The sequence below is a fragment of the Pogoniulus pusillus genome, chromosome 18 (genome assembly GCF_015220805.1).
Source record: "Pogoniulus pusillus isolate bPogPus1 chromosome 18, bPogPus1.pri, whole genome shotgun sequence".
Classification (NCBI taxonomy): domain Eukaryota; kingdom Metazoa; phylum Chordata; class Aves; order Piciformes; family Lybiidae; genus Pogoniulus; species Pogoniulus pusillus.
In genome coordinates this window covers 14,548,052-14,572,442 of record NC_087281.1, presented here as the reverse complement: position 1 = coordinate 14,572,442, position 24,391 = coordinate 14,548,052, and the positions used below count along the sequence as shown (strand labels likewise).

The 24,391-nt window shown below is 44.7% G+C and overlaps 1 protein-coding gene across 1 annotated transcript in view; it reads right to left on the bottom strand.

Annotated features, from left to right (window-relative positions):
• Positions 1 to 21,412, bottom strand: part of PGBD5 (piggyBac transposable element derived 5) — a 47,673-nt gene extending 26,261 nt beyond the window's left edge. Inside the window, exons 1-2 of the mRNA XM_064158505.1 lie at positions 20,737 to 21,412; positions 1,774 to 2,201 (exon numbers count right to left, since the gene is read on the bottom strand). Of these exons, the coding sequence (XP_064014575.1) occupies positions 1,774 to 2,201; positions 20,737 to 21,412 (1,104 nt within the window). The remainder of the gene's footprint in view (positions 1 to 1,773; positions 2,202 to 20,736) is intronic.
• Between the last annotated feature and the right edge of the window lie 2,979 nt (positions 21,413 to 24,391).

Here is a 24,391-nt window from a genome sequence, read left to right as displayed (position 1 = left end):
CTGTCCTTTCCCAGTTTATACAGGTATGATTTTTGTTGTCTACAAAATAGAGAAAAACCCCTGTGATCACTTCCAATTTATTTTAGGCATACTTCAATGGACGTGGTATATCTAGACTTTCGTTAATTTTGTGCTGTGGGCAAAATTCTGATGTCTTCAAGAGTAATCAGGAAGAAAGAGTGGACAATGGATACAACACTCTTTTCAAATAACTAGGTGGAATCCTTATGTTCTGAAAACAAAGAGCTGATTGAGAATTTATTTCAAGCTAAATTTCTGTACTTAGTTCCATGACTTGTCTGCCCAGTCTACAGAGCAGTCTTTCTACAGAATGGCATTCTGCTGTATCCCTAATTGAATCTAGAAATGAACATTTGTTAGAGTCCTGCTTACTTTTATTCTTGGTAGTCTAGAAACATTTCCAGTTCACTGACAGTTTGGTTGCAAATCCACACATCAATAAGTTTTTCCATAGGAGCACCACCCATCATTAAAATCCAGGACTTGCACAAGGAACAGGCAGTACTGCTGAGGGCAGCTGACAACTGCAGGGAGCAAAGGCACCTGCTCTGCCTATTTATTTTCCCTTTAAGCCAGTTGTGGGAGTGTTGCGGATTTAAGACTGGATGTGTTAACCAGAGGGAAAAGTGCCCTCTGGTTAAGATGTACCAGTGAAGCACAGACTTCTCTAAGATCACTGAAGATCTTCTCTAAGATGATTGAAGACTCAATGACATTGCAAGTCTTTTCCAACCTGGTCAATTCTGTGATTCTGAAGTGGACAGTGGAAAGTGTAATCTTTGTCATTCCATTCCCATCAGCCTGCACCTCTATATGAACACACACCACAGGCTATTCTGCCCCTTTGCTCCCTCTCTCTGTTCCCACCACGGACCCTTATCTCAAGTGGTGCAGGGGAGCTTTGAGGCCTTGAAAAGCTAATTTTTGCTGCACAATTTGGGTCTGGTACAGGAGGGAAGCAGGAAGGCATGGCAGGGGTGGGCATTGAGGCCTAGTGTTTGACCTGGCTGGGGGGAAGGTTTTGGAAGGTGTTGGCCCAGTGAGGTTTTGGAAAAGCCCAGGTTGGAGAACTGGGCCAAGGCTGAATATGAATTTGTGTATTTTGTATTTCTCTATACATATGTGGATAGGATTTCCATTTAGACTTCCAAACATGTGTGGAGTGGTTTATTTCACTCCTTTGGGAAGGGGTAAAATAGCTTCTGTCTGCTCAAACCAAGACAGGGAGGTAGCTGTACTGCTGGACTATATACAAAGAACTTACCACAAGAGTCACAGTCATTCCTAGTGAACTCTGCTCCTGCATCCAGCTCTCAGTATGTGGCAGAAGCAGCTACAGCTTTTCCCTTCAGCTCAGCTGCACCATCTCTACTACACTTCCTCACAGGAGCAGGTTGCAACTTCCCATCCTCAGGACACCAAAACCTAGTGGTGCCACCCTCACTGAGAAGTCTCCACCCTGTTTCGATTACTAAAGCAAACAGCCCCAAGCTCAGGGAGCATGGATCCTATTGGTACCTGCACTCAGAGCTATAAGGCAGACATTGCTGAGCACTCGTGTAAGACAATGCTGCTTTCTCTCACATTTCAGGGAGGCACTGCAGCATGGCTTTACATTGTGAAAGCATGCTGTGAAAGAGCTTCATATTATAAAGCTCTTTCTTTAGGCAGCTGTGCTCAGAGCTTTCAGTCATAGTGAGACAATCTTGAGCACAGGGGTTGGACGTTACCTGCCAAGAGGTTAAATCTTACCTGGGCTTGTGAAGGTCTGAAAGCAGAGTCAAAGCCATTCTGCAGGGAGTCCAGAAAAGGCTGGATTTTGTAGAGGCCGTGTGTTGTCTGGCTTGAGCGGAAGGCCACAACGTGGAAGTACTTCAAGATCTTCTCAAACCGTGACTGTGTCATGATGAGTGCAATGCTCTTGTTGCTATAGAAGCCGCTGCTCCAGATGCTGAGAACAGACTCACAGTGGTGGATGCTGGTTGATATCATGTAGCCCAAAAAGGCCTTCATTTCGGACAAAGTGACGTCGATCCAGGCATCATCACTGCCGAACCTCTCCTGGTACTTCTTGGCATACATGTTGGTTTGGACCACCATATTCTTTAGCACATTGTCAGGGACAAAGAGTTGAAAAAAGTCCATGGCACTTGCGGTCAGCGGCATTTTCCGTGTCGGACCTAGGATAAAAGCAAGAAGGGAAGATAAGCTTACTCTTGATCATCACAAGGCATGCCTGACGCCAGCAGCATTAACCTGCCTAAAGCAGGAAATTAAGGCCAATTCCTTGGAAAGTGAAGCTACTGCCTGACAGATTTCATCAGGAAACTTCCCCCTATATTCTGTCTTCCTCCGACATGATACAAACACAACACGCTGAGAAGTTTCTTCCTCTGCTCTGTGGGTTCATTAGTTTGTAGTGTGGAGGTCTGTGAGGCAGCATATTTACTTTTTCCACTTACACACTATCTGTGCATTTACCCTCAGCACTTGTTTTGGCTTTTTTACGGATAGTCTCTACTCTGCTGAGACCCCACCTGGAGTACGGCATCCAATTCTGGAGCCCACATTACAGGAAGGATGTGGAGATGCTGGAGCATGTCCAGGGAATGGCCATGAGGATGCTCAGAGGGCTGGAGCAGCTCTGCTATGAGGACAGACTGAAAGAGTTGAGGCTGTTCAGTATGGAGAAGAGGAGGCTTTCAAGTGACCTTCTTGTGGCCTTCCAGTATCTGAAGGGGGCTGACAAAAAAGCTGGGGAGGGACTTCTAGGCTTTCAGGGAGTGACAGGACTAGGGGGGATGGAGCAAAGCTGGAGATGGGTAGGTTAAGAGCAGACATGAGGAGGAAGTTGTTCAGCATGAGAGTGGTGAGAGCCTGCAATGGGTCGCCCAGGAAGGTTGGTTGAGGCCCCATCTCTGGAGGTGTTTGAGGCCAGGCTGAGTGAGGCTGTGGCCAGCCTGCTCTAGGGTAGGGTGTCCCTGCCCATGGTAGAGGGCTTGGAATTAGATGATCCTTGTGGTCCCTTCCAACCCTGACTGATTCTGTGAATCTATGATTCTTGTCTATGTGTGCATCAAAGCAGTACCTTTCCTGAAACAGCCCAGAAGGAAGGTGTGTCCAAGCACTCCAGAAAGAGAGCTGACCCCATCCCAGCTGACATGATTCCTCTTCCTCTGTGCCTATAACCCCTGTCTAGTTCATTGCCATTATTACGACGACTTTCGAATCTGTTTCTGCTCCACACATAGAGACACAAAGATCATGTCTATCTGCTTACAAGTTTTATGTCTCTGTCACCACATTGGAACCTTATCTTGAACTCTGGCATCTCAATGCCCCCTCGGGTTACCAGAAAAAGTCAGACACCACATGGCTACTGTCACTGCTCCACATCCAGGGGATATTTGTAGTATTACAATGTGTATGCTGGTCCTCTTCCTTCCGTAATGCAATCAGCTTTTTCACCAATCTTGAACCTTCTCTGCCAGTTCCACCTATTCCATGAGAAGAGAGTGGAGAGGGAAAGGCAGTGGCTCTAAGGATTGGCAGCAGTGTATGAGTTTAACAAAGTTATCCAGTCAGACACCAGATTACATTAAACCGAATTAGGAACATCAAGCCTGCAATAACAGGGATGCAGACACCAGTCCCTACAACCCTCACTCCTCTAATCCCTTCCATAAGCTAATTAAGGTCCATTTAAAAAGGAATGTTTTTCATGCTTCCCCCCCATAGCAGTGCTTAGTCACCAGATAAAGGCTATGGAGACAGAGACATAGAGACATTCTCTATTCTTCTACAGAAACAGTGAAAACCGATTCACCAGATGAGGGCAGCCTGGGCAAACCCAATGGCCAGGGCAGTGCGTTAAGGCACTGCTGTACATCACCTTGCAAAAGATAGTGTTGTGATTATAACCCCTAGGAGTTTGATCTGGTAAATACTGTGCCTTAGTTTAACAGCCTTCAGAATGTCTGAAAAAACAGTTTTCTTGACCAGAAGGAGGAGGCAAACAGCTTCTCATTTCAAGTTCTGCCTAACCAGAGTGAGTCTTGTACTACCTGGCTGCTTGAATCTCAGCATCAGCTTTCCCAGACAAATCAGAGCACAAGATTTGCCATTGTACAGTCTGGCTCTGCAAAGATCCACTACTGTGTTGGTCATGTCACATTCTCCAATACCCCTGTCCATCAGCTCACATCCTTATAACAACAACTATAGCTTGCAGAAGTTCTGCATTAAATGGTACTACAAAACTACACAAATACTGTGCTTGGACTTGCTCTTAAGCTTTAACATTTGGGTGCAGTCTGGTGAACTCAAGCTATTAGAAGGACAGCAAATACAGCACCAAGGCATTGAAACAGTGAACCTGTTTGTTGGAAAAAATGAAAAAGAAACAAACAAAAGCAGGTTGCTGGTTGGTTTGTTTGTTTGAAGTGCAATGGGGACATACACATTTATGTTAATGTTACTTTCCAGATTTGATTTGTGAGATTTGGAAACAATTTGGTTGAAACCATATTGCTCTACATAGCAAGACCAGACCAAAGAGCTCCACATAAATCATGCTCTGGTAAATGAGAGAGCAGAAAATTTCAGCTTAAATGATAGAAGGCTTTCATTAACAAGTGAAAACTGTGGGGCTAGAACAGACATATTAACCTTAACTGCTAGTGTAATAATAAAGTCTCTTAACAGAGGGTTTTCTTTTGGTAAGGGGTTTATATTCTACTACTGCCCACTGGACTTAAAGCTGACATAAAATGCTCTACAAATGATTTTGCACAAATGATTACAGTACATCTCTTCCTCTTTCCCCACAACTTAAGTTTTGACATTCTACAGCAGACACTGCTTTGACAAAAACTGCACCAAGAATACTCCTATTTATACAGGAAACCCTAAGTAGATACGGAACTCAACTCCAGCACCCAGGCAACCCTTCAGGTAGAGCAAAACTACCTTTGTGCTCAGGAAGTTTGCCATTAGAAGCAGAAGCTGGGAGCAGGGGTGATATTTCAAATCTTGCCTACAGTGAACAAAATGCATCCAGAAAGCATTAGGTGTTGTGAAATGCATTTGTCTCAAGGCAGGAGAACATGGACAATAGGATGGACTTCATTTTTAGGGAGTCAAGAGTAGTAGATGCACATAAAGGTACTTCAATATGCAATTAAGCTTTTGGTAGCTGCACAAATTTATCTTGAGAAGTGATTACAGAAAACTGCCAGATACACTGACTAGAACAATCCTTTCTTACCTAGCAGTCTTGCTCCAGCCAAACAGAATCTCTTGCTCTCCTTCTTGAAATAAACATACAAGGTTTGTAGCTCATTGGCTATACAGAACCCACACAGTTCTAAAAATGTGAGCTGAATCACTTTATGACTCAAACGTCAATCTAGCTGTTGACCAAATATAGTTCTGAAAGCCCTTTTATAATCTCATTGTCTGAAAAACCAGTATTTATCAGCAAAGTGAGCAGAACTGATTCATAATTTGCTGATACACAGGAAAAACAGTGGCACTGAATTTCACAGAATCACAAAATCAACCAGGTTGGAAGAGAATTCCAAGATCATCCAGTCCAACCTAGCACGCAGCCCTAGCCAATCAACTAGACCATGGCACTAAGTGCCTCAGCCAGGCTTTGCTTCAACATCTCCAGGCACAGCGACTACACCACCTCCCTGGGCAGCCCATTCCAATGCCAATCACTCTCTCTGGCAACAACTTCCTCCTCACATCCAGCCTAGACCTCCCCTGGCACAACTTCAGACTGTGTCCCCTTGTTCTCTTGCTGGTTGCCTGGGAGAAGAGCCCAATCCCCACCTGGCTACAGCTTCCCTTCAGGTAGTTGTAGACAGCAATGAGGACACCCCTGAGCCTCCTCTTCTCCAGGCTGCACACCCTCAGCTCCCTCAGCCTCTCCTCACAGGGCTGTGCTCCAGGCCTCTCACCAGCTTTGTCACCCTTCTCTGGACATGTTCCAGTATCTCAACATCTCTCTTGAATTGAGGAGTCCAGAACTGGACACAGCACTCAAGGTGTGGCCTGACCAGTGTTGAGTACAGAACAAGAATAACCTCCCTTGTCCTACTGGCCACACTGGTCCTGATAACAGGCCAGGATGCCACTGGCTCTCTTGGCCACCTGGGCACACTGCTGGCTCATCTTCACCTACTATCTAGCAGTACCCCCAGGTCCCTTTTTGCCTGCCTGCTCTCCAGCCACTCCGTCCCCAGCCTGTAGCACAGCTTAGGGTTGTTGTGTCCAAAGTGTAGAACCCTGCACTTGGCCTTGTTAAATCTCATCCCATTGGCCTCTGCCCACCCATCCAGCCCGTCAAGAGTCCCTGTGCAGGGCTCTCCTGCCCTCCAACAGACCAACACCTGCTCCTAGGAAGCAGGTGTTGATCTATTGGAAGGTGCTGATTTCTGTAGGAAGACAACAGAATTTTTAACATTATTTGGGTTTTGCATAGTTAATAACTAACCTCAAATATTTAAATAAGACTTTCCATCTAAGTACACAAATATCTCATACACAGAGACAACTGCCTAAAAAACTTATATAGTGAAATTGTACTTTTAAAAGATCTTTATATTGACTAAAATGACCCTTACTCAGAAAATACTCACATGAAAGAGTTTAGTGATCCATGTATGTGCTGTTTACCTTTCAAATGTTTACTTTATCAGATAAAATAGTGGCTGTTCATCTTCCATTCTCAGAATTAATATACTGTTATGCTTGCATGTAGAATTCAGGTTTTATTCTCTCCTTTGTCCTGAAGGGCACACATGGCAAACATATTTATGTAGGGGCATTAAAAACTAAGCCGAATTTACAAGTTTAAATTACAGAGTCAGAGCACAAAAGTACTCTTGGAATTTCCAAACACAGCTAGATCTGGAGTTTCATGCACACCTAGGGTGGGGATAGAGCTCTGCTAAGTAACTTAGAGCTGGGCAGCACAAACACCAGTGCTTTGAGCTTGCTTTAAGTGACTTTGTGGAACACGTGAACTACCATAAACTTTCTCTGTTATGATACAACATGCACAAACTCTTCTTCTCCCTTGTCATTTTACCAGGAAAAAAAAGTGCATTTATAATCATCAGCAATCACCTTACAAGTCATTACTGCTACTAGATCCTGTCTTGACCAAGTTTATTCCATTTTCCACTTTACACTCAGAAGGAATGTCTCTACCAAGAGCCACAGCTATTTAAATGGTAAGAATAGACTCAAAATAAATGAAGAGGCTAAGCTGGGAAAGCCATTTGTGTTTCCATACTGGAGACATGATTATGGAGCAGAGGCTGGCATCTTGCCCTCACACTGCACGCATTGCAGAGCTCATTTTGGCTCAGCTCAGGGCAAACTGCAGCAGCCCTGATGGGTCTGACGCCTAGCAAGAGAGCTGGCTGTAAGCTTAGCTTCTTGACAAACAAACACATTGCAGGAAAAAAAAAGAAAGAATTAATAGAAAGTGCACATGAAATTTCTGTGTGACCATCCTTCAAGCAGGCCCTGCATGTCCTCTCACAGTTTCTGGTCTTCTTTCTCTGACAGATCCCTACTAGTCACAATCTTCCCTCTGCTTCAACACTAGCAGTGTTCCAAGTCTTCTTTACTGAGCAGTACATTAGGAAAAAATAAGAGCTCCAAATCAATTAACTGATTTTTCCTTACTTAATGGTTTGCAGGACTAAGTAACTTGAGCATCTTTTTAGTAGGTTCTTTTATCCTTTTCCATTTATCCTGTTCCAATTACCAACCTGTTACGTAGGATCAAAGTTCACAGACAGAATACAAGCTAGAAAGTTCCAGAACCTGCTGTAATCTATCATTGCTTACAACACAAAATAGAAAATTTAAGGGGGTCAAAAGCATGGTCATTTGGCTTGTGGCACTTGGTGCCATGATTCAGATGATTAGGTAATGCTGGGTGATAGGTTACACTTGATGATCTCAAAGGTCTTTTCCAACCTGACTGATTCTGTGATTTTGGTCAGGATAAATCAGATGTGCAAGAACTAAACATAGTGGAAGAAAATTCTCCTTTGCACTGCAAAAGACATTGCTCTCATTCAAAGTGTAACTGAGGTTCACAGCAAAATACCTCATTATGCTGACAAGCCCAGGTATCACCATATGTAGGTTAATTCAAATTGCAAGGTTTGGAAGTAAACCCCAGAGTAATCCAGAGTTGACTTTGAAATTTATTTAACCTCATTATCAGCGAGGCAGACCCCAATACTGCTGTAGCAGGCACAGGAGTGGTAGAAGAATCAGTATAAGACTAAGTAATTTGTCAGTCCTCTTTGAGCAAAAATCTAACACTTCATAGTCACACATGAGGACCAGCACAATTCGGTGTATTATATACAGATATGTACCTAAGAATCATAGAATCAATTGGGTTGGAAGAGACCTCCAACATCATCCAGTCCAACCTAGCACCCAGCCCTAGACAATCAAGTAGACCATGGCACTAAGTGCCTCATCCAGGCTTTGCTTCAACACTTCTAAGGATGGAGAATCCACCACCTCCCTGGGCAGCCCATTCCAATGCCAATCACTCTCTTTATCAAGAACTTTCTCCTAACATCCAGCCTAGACCTCCCCCAGCACAACTCAGACTGTGTCCCCTTGTTCTGTGGCTGGTTGCCAACCCCCACCTGGCTACAACCTCCTTTCAGGTAGTTGTAGACAGCAATGAGGTCCCTCCTGAGGCTCCTCTTCTCCAGGCTAAACAACTCCAGCTCAGAAAAATCAATCTACAACATAGTAATTTTTGGCAATGGGAAATATTTTCTCCTCTGATAAAAGGTACAGTTTTCAAATACTAGAGTTTGAAAAGCCAATTAATTCCTGCTTCCTAAGTGGAAGCATTGTTTTATGTTCCTGATAAGCTATTTCCCCAAAAAGAACACAATGTGATTTGGGGGGCTTAAAGAACACTGAAAAATGCTGGGAAAAGATTTCTGCCAGTAAATACACATTCATCAAAAAAGAAAGTCATGATGTTTTCATGGAAAGTGTGAATTGACAGGCAGCTTAAAATGATTTTTCATCTTCCTCAATGTTTAGAGACCAATAGAAAGAGCTGGAAAATCATCAAAGACAACAAAACCATTTAAAAAATATTTCCCAAGGGAGACTTAGCAGAATTTGGGTTTCACAGTAAATTCTCTCATGTAAACTTTCCTATCAATGCTATTCTTAATGGCCTGGGAGAAATGCACACCAGACCATGCTCAAACCATAGGCACTTTGACGGCCTTATGACAAGCCTGTCAAGGCAGCTTGAAGTAAGTTCATGTAGCAGTTCCTGTCTGCATTTTATTTCAGTTTACTTCAGAGACTGCACTTCTGTAGGAAATGGGCAGCAAACATCTAGGTCTTTAAAGCTGGATACTATGCTGCATGTATCTTGTTCACCTTCACTTAAAAAGCATCCAAAGCTTCAGTGACAAGTAAGCCTATTTTGTTAAATCATCCTAATTTATATCAGCTGTGGTTCTGACCAGTATTTTAGGGCAAGCAGGTGTTTGCAGTTGTTATTTTGATAGATGAATCTTTCTTTTAGGACAGCCTAACACAAGCCATACTTCTGGGTAAGCTTTTACAAGGTCACATTTCCTCAGAAACTTAGCTTGCACTTTTGTTTGGGTGCTCAGTAGCACACTCTTTTGCTCTACATTTTGTTTCAGTTAAGCTTATTTCAAGTTAATTAGCAAAGTGTGATTTGCCTGCACTTTTCCCACCTCTATAAATCTTTGACAATGTCTCCACATCTGCATATAATAATCCTAGCCACAAGACCTGTTCCAAATGGCTTCCATGAAAGGACACTCGCTCTTTCCTCCCCAGCATTAAAGACGATTCTGGTGCTGTGAGGAAAACAGATAAAGTGATCCATACACTGCAACTTCTATCTACTGAGAGAATTAAAAGCTGAGTCTAAAAGCAATCCAAGGACAAATGAAAGAGGACTGAAAATTAATGCACAGCTGCTTGGTGCTGACTCTGGTCAACAGCCCTGGCCTCTACACCAGACAATGCTGAGTTACAACACATTAAATAAAAAGCTTTAGTAAACTAATCACTAAACTTTAAACTAAATGATAAAGCTTAGCAAAGTATTTAGTAAACTAAGGAACCGCCTGCAATTCAGCTTGTTTGCCTGCTGTGTACTGGAGCCAGTTTCACATCTAACTTTCTCCAGCATTAGAGCAAAACTCTTGAAAGTCAAGTCTAGCATGTCAACTTGGAATAGGTCTGGGACAAGTATTGCACCTGTTCCCACCCAACACAAAACAGCTTTCCCATTCAATGTGATGGTGGCCTCCCAAGACCCGAGTTGATAACCAAGGTGCCCTGACCATTCCTCCTGCTCCATACTACTGTGTGCTATCTAGCAGCTCAGCCTGGAAATGGTGAAGAACTTTGAACTTCCAGCTGGAGCAGCTTCCAAGGTAATAGTTCACTATGCTTCTTTTGCACTGCAGGAAAGCATGTACCTGCATTTCTAGGTGCTTTCACCCAGTGCATTAGGCATGGGGGAAGATGAAAGTTTAAATATTTTCTTCAGATAACAATGATGAAAGTGAAGGTCATGTATTTGGAACACCTGCTAGGGCCAGGGCTCCTTTACACATTCAGTGTATCATAGAATCAACCAGGTTGGAAGAGACATCCAACATCATCCAGTCCAACCTAGCACCCAGCCCTAGCCAATCAACTAGACCATGGCACTAAGTGCCTCAGCCAGGCTTTGCTTCAACACCTCCAGGCACAGCGACTCCACCGCCCTCCCTGGACAGCCCATTCCAATGCCAATCACTCTCTCTGCCAACAACTTCCTCCTAACATCCAGCCTAGACCTCCCCCAGCACAACTTCAGACTGTGTACCCTTGTTCTCTTGCTGGTTGCCTGGGAGAAGAGGCTAACCCCCACCTGGCTACAGCCTCCCTTCAGGTAGCTGTAGACAGCAATGAGGTCACCCCTGAGCCTCCTCTTCTCCAGGCTGCACACCCCCAGCTCCCTCAGCCTCTCCTCACAGGGCTGTGTTCCAGGCCTCTCACCAGCTTTGCTGCCCTTCTTGTTCCAGTATCTCAACAACTCTCTTGAATTGAGGATCCCAGAACTAGACACAGGACTTTTGTGTAGGCACAGGTGAAGATCTTTGTTCTGTGACTTACAACTGAATAACACAGAGTTGGACATACTTGCAACCAAATGTTGACCCAACTGACCACCTGCATATGATAGGTAATCTGCCTCAAAACATGCATCTTTAGAAACAGTTGTATAGCTGAAGCATTCATACTAACAAAAATCTGATCCCATTGCTCCAGTGAAATGCCAAGAGAACTGGAAACTTCAAAGTGCGGCATCATCTCAGAAACACAGGAGAAAGGTCGGAGAAAGCAACAGGGAAACAGAGCTTGGGGAAAGTCAGAGTTAGATAAAAGCAAGTTGTTGGTGAAGGCTGGCAATGTGCAGAATGTAGCAAAGGAAAATAGGGCATATGTCCCCAGTGCCAGCCTGAGGCACAGATAAGCCAGAAGCCCAGATGAGATGATTAAACTAAGATAGAAGGGCAAATTAGCCACAGAGTAAAACATTCAGGGAGGCTGACTCCCAGTCCCAGAATTTGGGAAACAATTGCTCTGTCTTGGTGGGCAGGAAGTTAGAAAGGGAAGCACCACTTCTGCCTTTGAGCAATAGTACAAATTCACAGCCCTGGTTTAAATGGGAACTTCTGCAGTCACTTGTCACCAAGTAAATACACTCCATCATATCATGAAATCATAAACTAGCCTTTTATCAAAACAGCAGCTTACATCATTCTCCCTTAAGAAACCAATCCAGAAGTAGGTGGGACAGGACATGGGGCCAGAGTTTACAGAGCAAAGAATATACTCAGAAACATCCTTATTCGCATGTTATTAAAACGTTACTTTAAGCGTGCCACTGACTCCACCTATGGCATCTAACCAGTTATAGGTTTTTGTTCCAGACAGATTTTTCCAGGTTTAGCTCTTGTGATAAACCAAAGATCTGTTCTGATGCCTGCTGTGAAAACTGCATGCTGCTTCTGTATCAAGAGGACTAGGGCTAGAAAATGTGAAGCTCCAGTCTCTGAGGTTTTGAGCTATAAATGTTTTAATCTGTAGTTACAAAATGGGAAGCCATTACTTCTGTGATAATGCCCAGAAGCCTTGCTAGGAATCATGGAATTATTTTGGTTGGAAAAGAGCTCTAAGATCAAGTTCAACTGTCAGTCTGTCACCATCATAGCCATTAAAGCATGCCCCAAAGCGCTGTGTCTACAGTTTTTGAACACCTCCAAGGACAGTGATTCTGCCACCTCCCTGGGCCTCCTATTCCAATGCCTGACCACTCCAGGAAGATTTTTTTCCCCCTAATACCCATTTAAACCTTCTCTGGCACAATTTGAGGCCATTTCCTCTTGCTGGTTGCCTGACAGAAGAGACCAACCCCCACCTGGATACAACCTCCTTTCAGGTAGTTGTAGACAGCAATGAGGTCACCCCTGAGCCTTCTCTTCTCCAGGCTCCTGCTTCCTGAGCTTTCTGGACCTAACTGTTAAAGCTGGCTTTATATTTTAGAGAAATTTGCTCCTTTGCATTGCCTCTCCACCTCCTCAGCTGCCCATTGCTTCACAGAGATCTCTCATTTAAGTAACATTTCTCTCCATTCATTCTTAAAGTATGTTGGCCACCTCATAAAATGAAATTAAGACGTGTAATAGACCTGCTGCATCTCATGCAACTCATCAGCTTCTTACACCATCTGTTAATGGGGCTTCTTTCCTCTTTACTGTGAATGGCTCTGAATAGGCAGCATTTTCCTTTCCACATCAAGCCTTGATTACATTGCTCCCCTAGGGCCAGATTCTACAAGTTCCCAAACGCTGTAACTCCCACGGATGCTTAAGGGGTGATGCCTTTGTACTATTAGCAAGGCTGGGCCTGGAGATTTTAGAACCTTGTATGATCAACATCTCAAACCTGCTATGCAATTGAAGGCGTTATTTAGCTGGAGAGGAGAGAGAAGACAAAGAAAGTAGGTAGACAAACTGCTTTTCATTGCAGCTAAATATTTGATCAGGATCTGGTAGTACTCCTGTCCTGGCAGAGCATGAATCCTGCTAGACTAGTTTGGTCACTGCTCTACCTCCTCCCATTGTAGGGTCCAGGTGTTGAGCTGAGGAGTAGACAAAACAAGCAATGGAGGTTGGGTGTCAGGTGCCCTCTGCATCCCATTTTGGGACTACATGTGTAGCCACACAAGGCACAATACTTTTAATTTCTTGCCCAAAACTCCTGATGCTTGTGCCTGTTGGCCAGTTTGATCTTCGAAAAATGTGTTTAGTAGGGGAATGATGTGAAAAAGCCTTCCTGCCTTTCCACAGCCATGCTTCAGCCTTTCTGGGACTGGAATGTTAGGGTGATTCCCTCAGTGAACCCCTCTTCAGCTTCCCCCATTAACTGGCTTCCTTTTTGTGCAGGAAAACCTATTCACAGCAGCTACAGGTGATCGCAGCAGCAGCTCACTCAGTTTTCCTCTCCTTCCCTCTGCCTTGGAATATTTAGTGGGTTTTTTTTCCCCTCAGGATCATAATTGCAGACTTTGGAAGTGTCTTTATACAGGAAACATACCCGGGAAACCAGCACATCATGAGTATTTGGGCTACAGTTATTACTAAGGCTCCATAAGCTATAAAATTTAGACTAGTTTTCAGACTCACTGAGCAAGGGTGTTTAGTCCACCTTCTGACCACAGCTGGTTGTGCCTGTTGAGTAGTTAGAATTTTCCTGTCTCCCCATTCCTATTTTGTCAAGTTCTGACTGTTCGGATCATTTAATTCTGTGCTCATAAATACTCTCTGGGTAAATACTTGCTGTCAACTGAGAATCCAAACCCATTCTATGCAATCTGGTGAAATGTTGAATATTAATAAGCAATAATATTCTTACTGGAATATTAATATTCATAATTAAGATTCAATAGTAATCACAGCAATTCCTCAGAAGCTTGCTGCAAAGAATTAGGCTCGTTGCTCAGTACATTAGCCTCTAAATTTCCACTAGTCTTTTCTACTAGGCAGCAGGACTACAAATGCATTCACACCTCACTCCCAATAAAATTCTCACTTAAAATTCCATGCAGAGGCATCTGTGACCCCCAAAGTGCAGCCTCCATTCAAACAGAAGTTTAGTTAGCCCTGCTCTAGCAGGGAGGGTTGGATCAGATGATCCTTTGAGGTCCCTTCCAATCCCTAATACTGTTATAACCAAACCCACAGATAAGCACCACTTCTATTAGCTCTGAAACTCAAATTTTGTTGAGCTGCATGCTGCGTTCCTCACAGCTTTTCAATATCTTGGTGGGCGTGACAGTTGCTCACATAGAACATCTCCCACACAAGCAGATCTGGAACATCAGCTGTACAGGGTGTAGGGTGAGCAGCATGGTCAGAGGCATGTGTCCATCTTTTTGGTGTGTTAAAAGAACTAGCTGTTGCCTTTATGTTATAGTATGAATGCAAGAACAGCAAGAACCTAGTTTCACATGGCCTTGCCTCTCAACATCAATTGGCTTTTTCATCATAGAAGATGCTGTTAAAGCCTACAGACTCTTCTCACTACAAATGTGTCATCTAATAAGGACTGAATTCAAGGAAGCCACCTTTCAGCAGCTCAAAATGCTGTCATCCTCATCAGTTATTTTTGCGTAAGGTAGACGAGAACTCAATACCTCTTTACCTTTTCCTCCCACAGGAGTGGACCTGGACATATGGAGCACAGTAAAATTGCAAGTCTTGGCTTACTACGCAGCAAAACTTGAACAAAGGAACCCTGCCTCAGACTACCTAAAATTGTAACAGTGGAGACATGGTGTCCAGCAGAGCCCAGAAGAGTGAAAAAGCCCAAAGTTGCATAATGACTAAGCACACAATGTTAAAATGCAAAGAATCAGTAGGATCTATATTAAGACACGAGAAATGTTCATTTTTATGACAGCAAAGGATCCTAGGAAACTAAATACAATTAGAGAAACTAAATGCTGCAGCAGAGAAGAGCAGGTTAGGAAAAGGTTATAGTACAGATTAAAAGGATTCCGTAGAAACAGAAAGTTCAAAGTACATTTTTTAACAGCTTTGTTTCTTTCTCCTTTTCTGATTTATGTATTGTGCTGAAGCATTCTCCCCTGAGCTGCCCACTTCAGCTTAAAATGAAAAAATCCCATCTCCCTTTTGTCTCAGGAAGAAAACTGACATTAGGACAATTGGTAGTGGTGCACTGGTCAATGTCATGCTGCTCCAGGGCAGTTCTCAGACCCCTTCTGAGTCAACCTTTCAGCAAAAGACCTGAAGAAAAGGCACCATCTGTATTTTAACATTTCACTCACTCATCTGCAATATCTAGCCATAAAATGCCATCAAATGTTTCTACTTCAGCCTATAATATAAATGACTGCTGTTAGAGAGAAACTAATGCATTCCCTTGATTCAGCGAGTGATAGCCAACAGCCCACAAGAAAACAAGAAGGTTTACATATTGGTACAACCTCAACAGCAGCATTAGCAGTGTCAATTCCATTAGAACAAGTTTTAATATTCAGTATTTGGACTGGATGATCTTGGAGGTCTCCTCCAACCTGGTCAATTCTATGATTTCTATGAAAAAGCTACTCAACCAGTTTGTGGAAGATAAAGCCACTAAGAGCTATTAAATAGAGAGGTATCTCCACTAAGAAAAAATTTTCAAGCCTTCAATTTTTTGACCAAGTGAGTATATTGCTAGGTTGGAGGAGGCCATAGGCAAGGACACCTCCCACCTGTTCTAGTGGGAGGTGTCCTTGCCTATGGCAGGAGCATTGGAAATAGATGATGTTTGAGGTCCCTTCCAACCTGAACCATTCTATGATTCTATACCTTCTTTGACAGCACCAACTGAAAGATATCCACAGGCAAATATTTCTGGGATAGATAGTCTGTGTAAAAATAAGTAAAGTGTGCTTGCACTGTAATTTGCACTTAACAGAACTCAACGTGGTTCATGTCTACCCTAGTTTAATGCAACTGCAGAATAAGTTACTTCTGGCTCTACTCAAAACCCTCCCTACCAGAAACAGCTGTGCATTGTATATAAATATACATAATGCTCTTTAACTAAACAAAATAGGGATGAAGGGCAAGAGGGAGGAAGTGGGGGCAGTGCAATTTTGAGGACACAGATTTATGATAACCTAGGTGTGTTTCAACTGTTGGCTTCATGGTGGTTCATGTCTACCCTAGTTTAACAGGACTATAGAATAATTACTTCTGGCTCTACTCAAAATCCTCTCAACCAGAAACAGATGTGCATTTGTGCTAGTTTGAGCCTAGACAGAATGTTTTGATGAGAAGGGCTAGATTACAGGCTGTGAAAGGAAAACAATGCTGATGTCTACTTCACTCATAGGCTTGCTGAGATGTAGAAGAATAAAAGCAAAACATAAATAAGGGAGTCTTCTCCTGTGCTTTGGTTTCTAGACTCTAGCTGGAACATGCAACAGATAACGCAACCTCCCTTGTGCAGATCATCTCTTGTGGCAGTCATGACAGAATAAATGACTGTTTCCCACAACTTGGTCTTTCTGGAAAATAATATTTTAATTCAAAGAGGAAAAAGAAGTAGAAAAGGAAACAAAAATACTGAAACCTACTTTAAACCTCTTCAAGGTGACAAGGAGATTGTTAGATTCATAGACAGAGTCTATGTAACTTCTTGAGAAAATGCTCTTCTGTCAGAGCATGTTCTTTACAGACGGTAGCAGATTGAGTGTTTCAGAGGAACACTCTGGAAATCCACAAAAAGCTAGCTACACACTTAAGATGCAACTTGAAGGGAAGCTGCTATGCTTTTTCACAAAGGAACAACCTTAACATTCTGGCCACGAGTCTAAGCTTAAGAACAGGATTTGAACAGCATAGAAAATGAAAATAACAGTAGTACTGATTGGCTGTAACTTCGAGGACTTAAGCATTAACTTTTGCTCAGATTTCCATGCTCTTGTTGCCATCCTAAACCACTATCCCTAACAGTAAGAAATGCTCTTATATCTGACATCCAACCTTCTGGTTGCTGATTTATAGGGATATAGGAAGCATTGGACCCTAGGAAGAGAATGCCAGCTACTCCAATTCAGAAATATCATGCTGTAGCAATACCAAGGTATTTGCATCACCTGAGACCCTGCATGAAGGAAGATCAGAATCAACAGTGCCTCTATCTATCAGAGAACCTCTCCTGGCCAAATTACTGAGATAACAAAGGAAAGTACCACCCCAAGTCACCCCATTTGTGAAGGAACAAAAAGCACACCAACTAAGTCTGAGGCAGGAGCAACCAGAAATTAAGGTCTGATGTTAAGTTACTGTCACTTGTTAGCTTGTCACTAAATCAGTAATAGCTGTGCATTTGCTCTCTCCATTTCAATCACACTTCTTCTATCCTAGCAAAAATTTATTCTTATTCTTTCTGAATTTCCACAACTAACTCTGTTCTGCTCTCAGAGGAATGGAAGCCAGAAGAGCCCCAGCTGTCTCCTCCTTGTGGAATTACAGTACTGTTTGGGTAGAGGTCAGACCACCTTTTCTAGAAGTGTATCTATTTGTAGGTTCACACTCCAACAAATCAGTTCTAATTCCCTTTCACAGTGAGGTTTGAAGAAAATATGAAGTGAAATGCCAAAACATTCCTAGATCCAACAAACGACCACGGACGCCATCATCCTTTTAAACACACACTGACCTACCCTAAGACCTGCTGTAGTAAGGCGCTTGGTGAAAGGAAAACATTCTGGCAGCTGTATACAAGACTCCAACTTACTACTCATATCCCAGTACCTCAGAATTCATGTTACTGCTTGGATACTTATGATGGGCTCTGTTTTCCTCCACCAATTTTAAATGGATCTACACACTGCCACTAATCACCGGTTCAAAAATCAGGGCATCATGATACAGTTGAGATTTTTCTCAGCAACTAAAGTGAATGATTTCACAGAGCATCTTAACTGGAAATAACATGAAGTTCCAGCAAGCCATCTGTTCTAACCTCTCTGTTAAAGCTAACAGCTATTCTAGATTTCCACAAAGGAAGTCAGTGAAAGCTATTCATCTGTTTGCAGTTTTTACTCCCCAGGGAATCTAAGCACACACTACTTTTATTAAACAACACTAACCGGAGATTCCCAAAGAAAGAGCAGAAAACAAAGGACACAAACAGCAGAGTGTTGCATACTGATGCAATCCAGTTACTTCTCTCCCAACACAGAGGACAATCTAGACTTCCTCCAGTTTGTCAGAACCTGCCACACAGCTAAGGCAGGTATCACCAGAAACACACAGACCGACTGCAGTTTGAGGGCATAATGAACCATTTAGCATTGCCATCAGCCCCCAGCACATCCGAACCTATGGTATATTTCTGAGACAATGTCAGCCTGTCTGTGCTCAGAAACAACTCTAGGGATGCATGCAATACTTTCATATATCAGATTAATATTAGGCCCAGCTGACTGGGGGTTGGCAAATATGATGCCCATCTACAGAAAGGGCCAGAAGGAGGACCCAGGGATCAACAGACCTGTCAGTCTGACCTTGGTGCTGGGGGAGGTCATGGAGCAGGTTATCTTGAGTGCCATTACGCACAATGTGTGGGACAACAAAGAGGTAAGGCACAGTTAGCACAGGTTCTTGAAAGGCAAGTCCTACTTGATGAACCTGATCTCCTATGATTAGGTAACCTGCTTAATGCATGAGGGAAAGGCTGAGGATGTTTACCTGGACTTCAGTAAAACATTTGACACTCTCTCCTCAGCAGGTATGGATTCAAACTCTTCAGTTAGAAAGTGTTCAATCAAGTGACAATGGAGCTACTCTAAGTATGTTTAGCATGACTCCAATTACATGTGGTCTAAAACCAGTCAGTCTACAAATCAGGATTCTAAAAGCTCAGTTACCTACAGTACAGTAGTTACCATAGCTTAGAAATGGAGTAATTAAAAATATCATAGAAGGTACATACTTCACATATCAAATTGTTGCACAAAATGAACTTCTGTTGAACAAAATCACCATGCTATGAACAGCATACAGCAAGTATCACCATCATCATAATCAATAGAATGAAAGGGCAGCAGCAACCTCTTCCTCATCTGTTACTAGAAGGAAACATTCCTAACAATACCCACACACCTTCTTTAAAGGATGTCTGAAACTATTTCTGACAACCATAAATCAGACTCCTTTATTTCAGAGGAAATGTGAATCCCTGAATTAATCAGTCATCAACTCTTTTCCAAACGAGCATTAAAATGCTAATCCTGGTTTTGTCTATGATTAAACAGATATTATTACAAAGTTACAAATCAGCCAGCAAAGGCAGAGAAAGTAAGTCAAAACTGATGCAGAAAAATAGCATCACACCATAAAGCTTGTGGTATAGAACTTTGATATGCTTATGAATAAAAATCACTTACAGAGTTCTTCGAAGATGCATAGAGGTAGACCTGGCTTCTATTTGCAGAACTATGACAGAACTTTAGGCTTCAGTGTCCAAATATTTATGCCCCCATCCCAAGCTGCCTGCTCAGGTTTCTGACTGTCCTAAAGAACGAATTTCAGCACACTGTGCCAAGTACAGTAGCCTATTTCTGCACTTACCCTTTAACAGGAAAATGAAGGAATTAAACACTACCCAAACAGTGAAGACCTCAGGCAAACTGTCACCTTGGCTGAAAATAACAGCAACCATCACATCCCATTCTGTGATCTGAATGTTTTATTTCACATCCCAGAGTTTCATAACCATCAATCTTTTTTTGCAAAGCCTTGCTGTTAGACAGCCAAGCTGGTTGCTGAGGTCTGCAGACTGACACACTACAACGAACAGCTCCCTAGGCAAAGCAGCGGTGCAACTTGCTATACAAGCCAGTCCACTGAGATCTCGGCACCGAGTCCTGCTGATGTAATTTACCGCTCTTTCGGTAGCCACTCTGGTCCAAAGCCATGCAAAAAGGGCCAAAGTTGGAGCCGGCTGCACAGAAAGGCACAGGGAATCCCATGCCCAGCTCCCCTTCTGCACAACACAGGGCAGGTCACGGTCCGCATCCACGGCTTTCCCCACCTGTGCGCAGGGAAGAGTCGCCCCCGCCACACAAGAGCGCAGCCAGACCAGGGGCCTGCGCAGAACGCCCTGCTCTGAGAGCGCCTGCCTGCTTCCCACGGGGAACCCCGCATTTGCTGGCGCTCGGGGTACTGCTACAGCGCCGGGAGGTGATGCCTGTGACTAAGCAGAGGCGGCCTCCTCTCGCCCTCACCGTCACTGCCCCGGCCAATCTCTCCCCGCACCGTGAGCATCAGCGGCGTGACTGTACGGCCGCTTCCGGGCAGGCAGCACCGGGCACAAGGCACCTGCCGTCTCTCTCCCTTGGCCAATGGCCAAGCACCAGGACAGGCCGACAGCCAGGCCCGCAGGCGCTCTCCTCCTCGGAGTGGCGACCCAGGCCACAGCGCCGCGCTACAGACACCTTGAGCGTGCACCCCAGCTCCCAAGGGCCGCCCGGAGCCGCCCAGCCTCGCCACCCCCAGCCCCGGCAGCCCGCCCTCCGCGTACCGCTGCCATCCTTGAAATGAGGGGGTGGGACGTCTCGCAGCGACCGGGTCCAGCCCCCCTTCTCCCCTTCCTCCTCCTCCTCCTCCATTGGGCCGGGGCCGCCTGGGACAGCGCTGCCTCCGCCGATCTGCCGCTGCCGCCGCCGCTCCGCCGGAGTGGCCGCCGCCCTAAGGGTGCGGCGCCGAGCCAGCCGGCCCCGCGGCCCTGGCCCCTCCGGGCGCCCCTCATCCTCCTCGTCGTCCTCCTCGTCCTGGGAAGAGGCGGCGGAGCGGGAGTCAGGGGAGGTGCTGTAGAAGGGGTTGCCACTGCTGTCCTGTCCCGACTCCCCGAAGACATCGTCAGAGATCTGCAAGCTCTCGTAGCGGGAGCGGGCTGCCTCCAGCAGCGACAGCGCCTTCCTCCGCGCCGGTCCGCCGTCGCCCTCCGCCATCATCTCGGCTGCCGCTAGCAGCCGCCCCCGCTCCCCTCGGCCTGGCTCGGCCGGGTCCTGCGGCCGCAGGCAGCAGCCCAGCAACAGAAGCGGCTCGGGCACGGTGGCGGGCAGGCAGGGAGTGGGGGAAGCCCCGCCACCGCCGGGGCTCAGCCCTGCCTCCCGCTCCCGCCCGCACCACCCGCCCCTGTGTGTGTGCAGGGACATGGGAGGAAGGAGCCAGCTCAACATCTCCAAGTACCACATCCAGCCAATTACCGCGGCACTCCGCGCCTGGGAGGTGGGGTTATATGGGCGCCGCTGGCCGGCGCGGGCCGCCCACCGCCCGCCCCGCTGAGCGACACCGCTCCGCCCATTTAAAACCACAGAGCCGGCTGCAGCCGGGGCCGCCGCCGCCTGCAGCCGCCGGGAGGGGGGACCCTGCGTCGAGCCCGGCCCCGACCGGAGCTGTCCTCCCGCCCGCAGTGCTGGAGCCGGGCAAAGCAGACAGGGGTGCTCTGGCCTCGCCACCCGAAGGACCAATCGTCAATAGCGCCAGAGTGCGCGGAGGGTGGTGAAGAGCTCCTGAGTGCAAGAAGGCCACCAGATGGAGCTGGCCGCAGAGCCCCATGCGGTCGGGGCTCCCTCCGGGAGGAGAAAGGCGCTGAGGGAGGACCGGTGTGGGTCTGAGCTGCACTATCTCATCCTGGTTTTACAGCAGTGAGGACCCTCATGCCCCTGCCCCAAAATAGAGCACAGAGCTCCAGAGCTGGGGCAGCGTTTGAAGCAAAGCAAGCACAGCGCTGGAGCGCAGAGCTGGGAAGAACCTGGCTCTTGGACCCCACCAGGTGCTCATTTGTTGCTGCATCTACTTGGGCTCTGGGGAGGCATTGCATGGGCCTGGGGTTACGTGCATGCTCCCGTCCATTGCTGGATTCGTCACCGAGCATGCTGCAGGTTGTGAGGCTGAGCACCTGCAGCATGTGTTCTGGTTTCTCAGGCAAACATGGTATGAAGTAACCAACAACTCTTCCAAAATCGCCACTGATTTAAAAGCTATATAGTCACAGAATACAAACAAGGGGATTTGAAATGTCTGTGACCTGACCAGGTTAGCTAAACATGGTTGAGAAGTATTCCTAGAGTAATGTAAGAGTTTCACAGAGCAGCTGAAGGCCCTGGTTGTGCATCAGTCAGAACAGTCTGTCTGACATTACAGGAATGTTTGAAATCTCTGATCAAGGTTTATTATTATTACTATTGGCATCCCACCTTGCTGGTTACTGTACCAACTCCCACTAAGAATACAGCCTCTGCCTCCCTTTTTGCCATCAGTAATAGCAGCTATCGAGCTTACCTTTTCACAGCAGTGCTTTCAAAATAAACAGTAAGCAGAGTCTGTGGATTGATTATACAGAATTGTGGGGGGCATATTGTTTGCATTATTTGATACAAGCTTTATGTTGACCTGAAGATCTGTTAGTGCTACAGATTTCAAAATATTTATGACTATTCTGTCTTTAATAAAACAAAGATTAATGTACTTCTGATGACTCTCAAGGACTGTAGCCCAACCTAGAATATGATAAAAGCTGGACTGTGTAGGTATTTAAAAGAGCAGTCTGATGTTCTATGCAGCTGCTTTTAAATTACAATGACTTCATTAAAACTTTAAAGTTCTATATAGTGCATGCAGTCAAATCCAGGAAAAAGGATCTGTCTTCTATGCATCCTTAAACAAACAGAAAAGCCCAGTGTAGTTTGATGAGTGCTATTTAAACTGTATTTCTACCTTGGAAAATCTCATCAGCATCTTCTTGATTAGATTTTAAATTTACTTAGTTTATATGCTAAGCAACTTTTAAAAGCTTTCTTACTGCAGGCTCTGCCAAATTAGCCTGTAAACTGGGCACCACACTAGATTTGTTTTGTCTCACTAGTCACCAGAAGCCATACATCTGTTGGCCAAGCCACCCTTTCAATCGTATCTGTGCTACCCTGTGTCTTCAGAATACCCCAACAGGAAGGCGTAACTGGACTTGCAGGAATTTTCTTGATGATAATGATGAGTGATCAGCTTGAAACTTTAAAGATGTTGACACATTCTTTGCACTAGATACATTGAAATAAACTTTTGATCTGTGAATGGATAGAGGTGTCCATCCAGATGATGTAGAATTCACCTCAGCATCCATCTAGGTTCTAGGAGTGTCCATAGGCATTCAAATGTCTTCAAATTTGCTGGGTTTCAGTAATACACAACAGTGGGAAGGAGTGCTCTGAAGTACAGGACAGAAAAAGCAGCTTTATGAGAATGTGTTTCCAATAAAAGTATTAATGGGAGCAGTTCAGAGACTGAAGAAACACAGCCTACTCTAGCTGCTTGTTGCAGCAAAACCAATTTTCCTTCCTTTTGCATACTTCACCCAAAACGTGGGGTTCAAATTGTGAAAATTACCATGCCTGACATACTAAATGATTGTGGAGAGGCAAGACAGGACAGGTGGTTCTAAAAATGGTCTCATCAGCCACCAGATTTTTATGAACAGTCGTGAAAAAGGTCACCAGTGGCAGTTTGCAGTTGAAAGAACTAATTATATAAACTTAATGGAACACTATCAACATAGTTTCTTTTTCTCCTTAATCACTTACATTCATGTTTAGGTGCTAGAACATACCACTGCAGTAAATGAACTTTTGTGTCCATAGCAACCTGTATATCCACTTTTAATTTGTCCTCATTCCACTGAGATGGAATAGTATTTATTCAGGTTAAAAAAATAATATTGTCTAATTCTCTGTTATGCAAGTGTAGCCCAGAATCTGAATTTCAATCTGTCTTCCATGTCAATGTCTTCCTAAAAGAAATCTGTAGAGTCAGAGTCAATTGTTCATCCAGCATGAGGCCAACAGGTTCCAGTTCCCTTTTATGTTATTGCACATCCTCAGATAAACAGAGGAAACTTGAGAAAGAGGCTTCACCAAAACTGAAAGCAGCAATGACTTGGAGCCAGCACCTGGTTTCCTCCCAAACCCCTGAGACAAGGCAAGGAAGGGCTGCCCTGTCCCTGATAGAGAGTGTGGATAAGGCTGTTCCTCAGCACATAGCCATGTGATGTCCTTACTTAACAAGGCAAGAGATCTATACAGCCACAAGCAGTCATGTTACATTAATCTCTGCAATAAAGGCTTCTGTTATGTGCATGGCTGCATGGCATGGGCAAAAGCAGCTGTAGGAGTTGATTT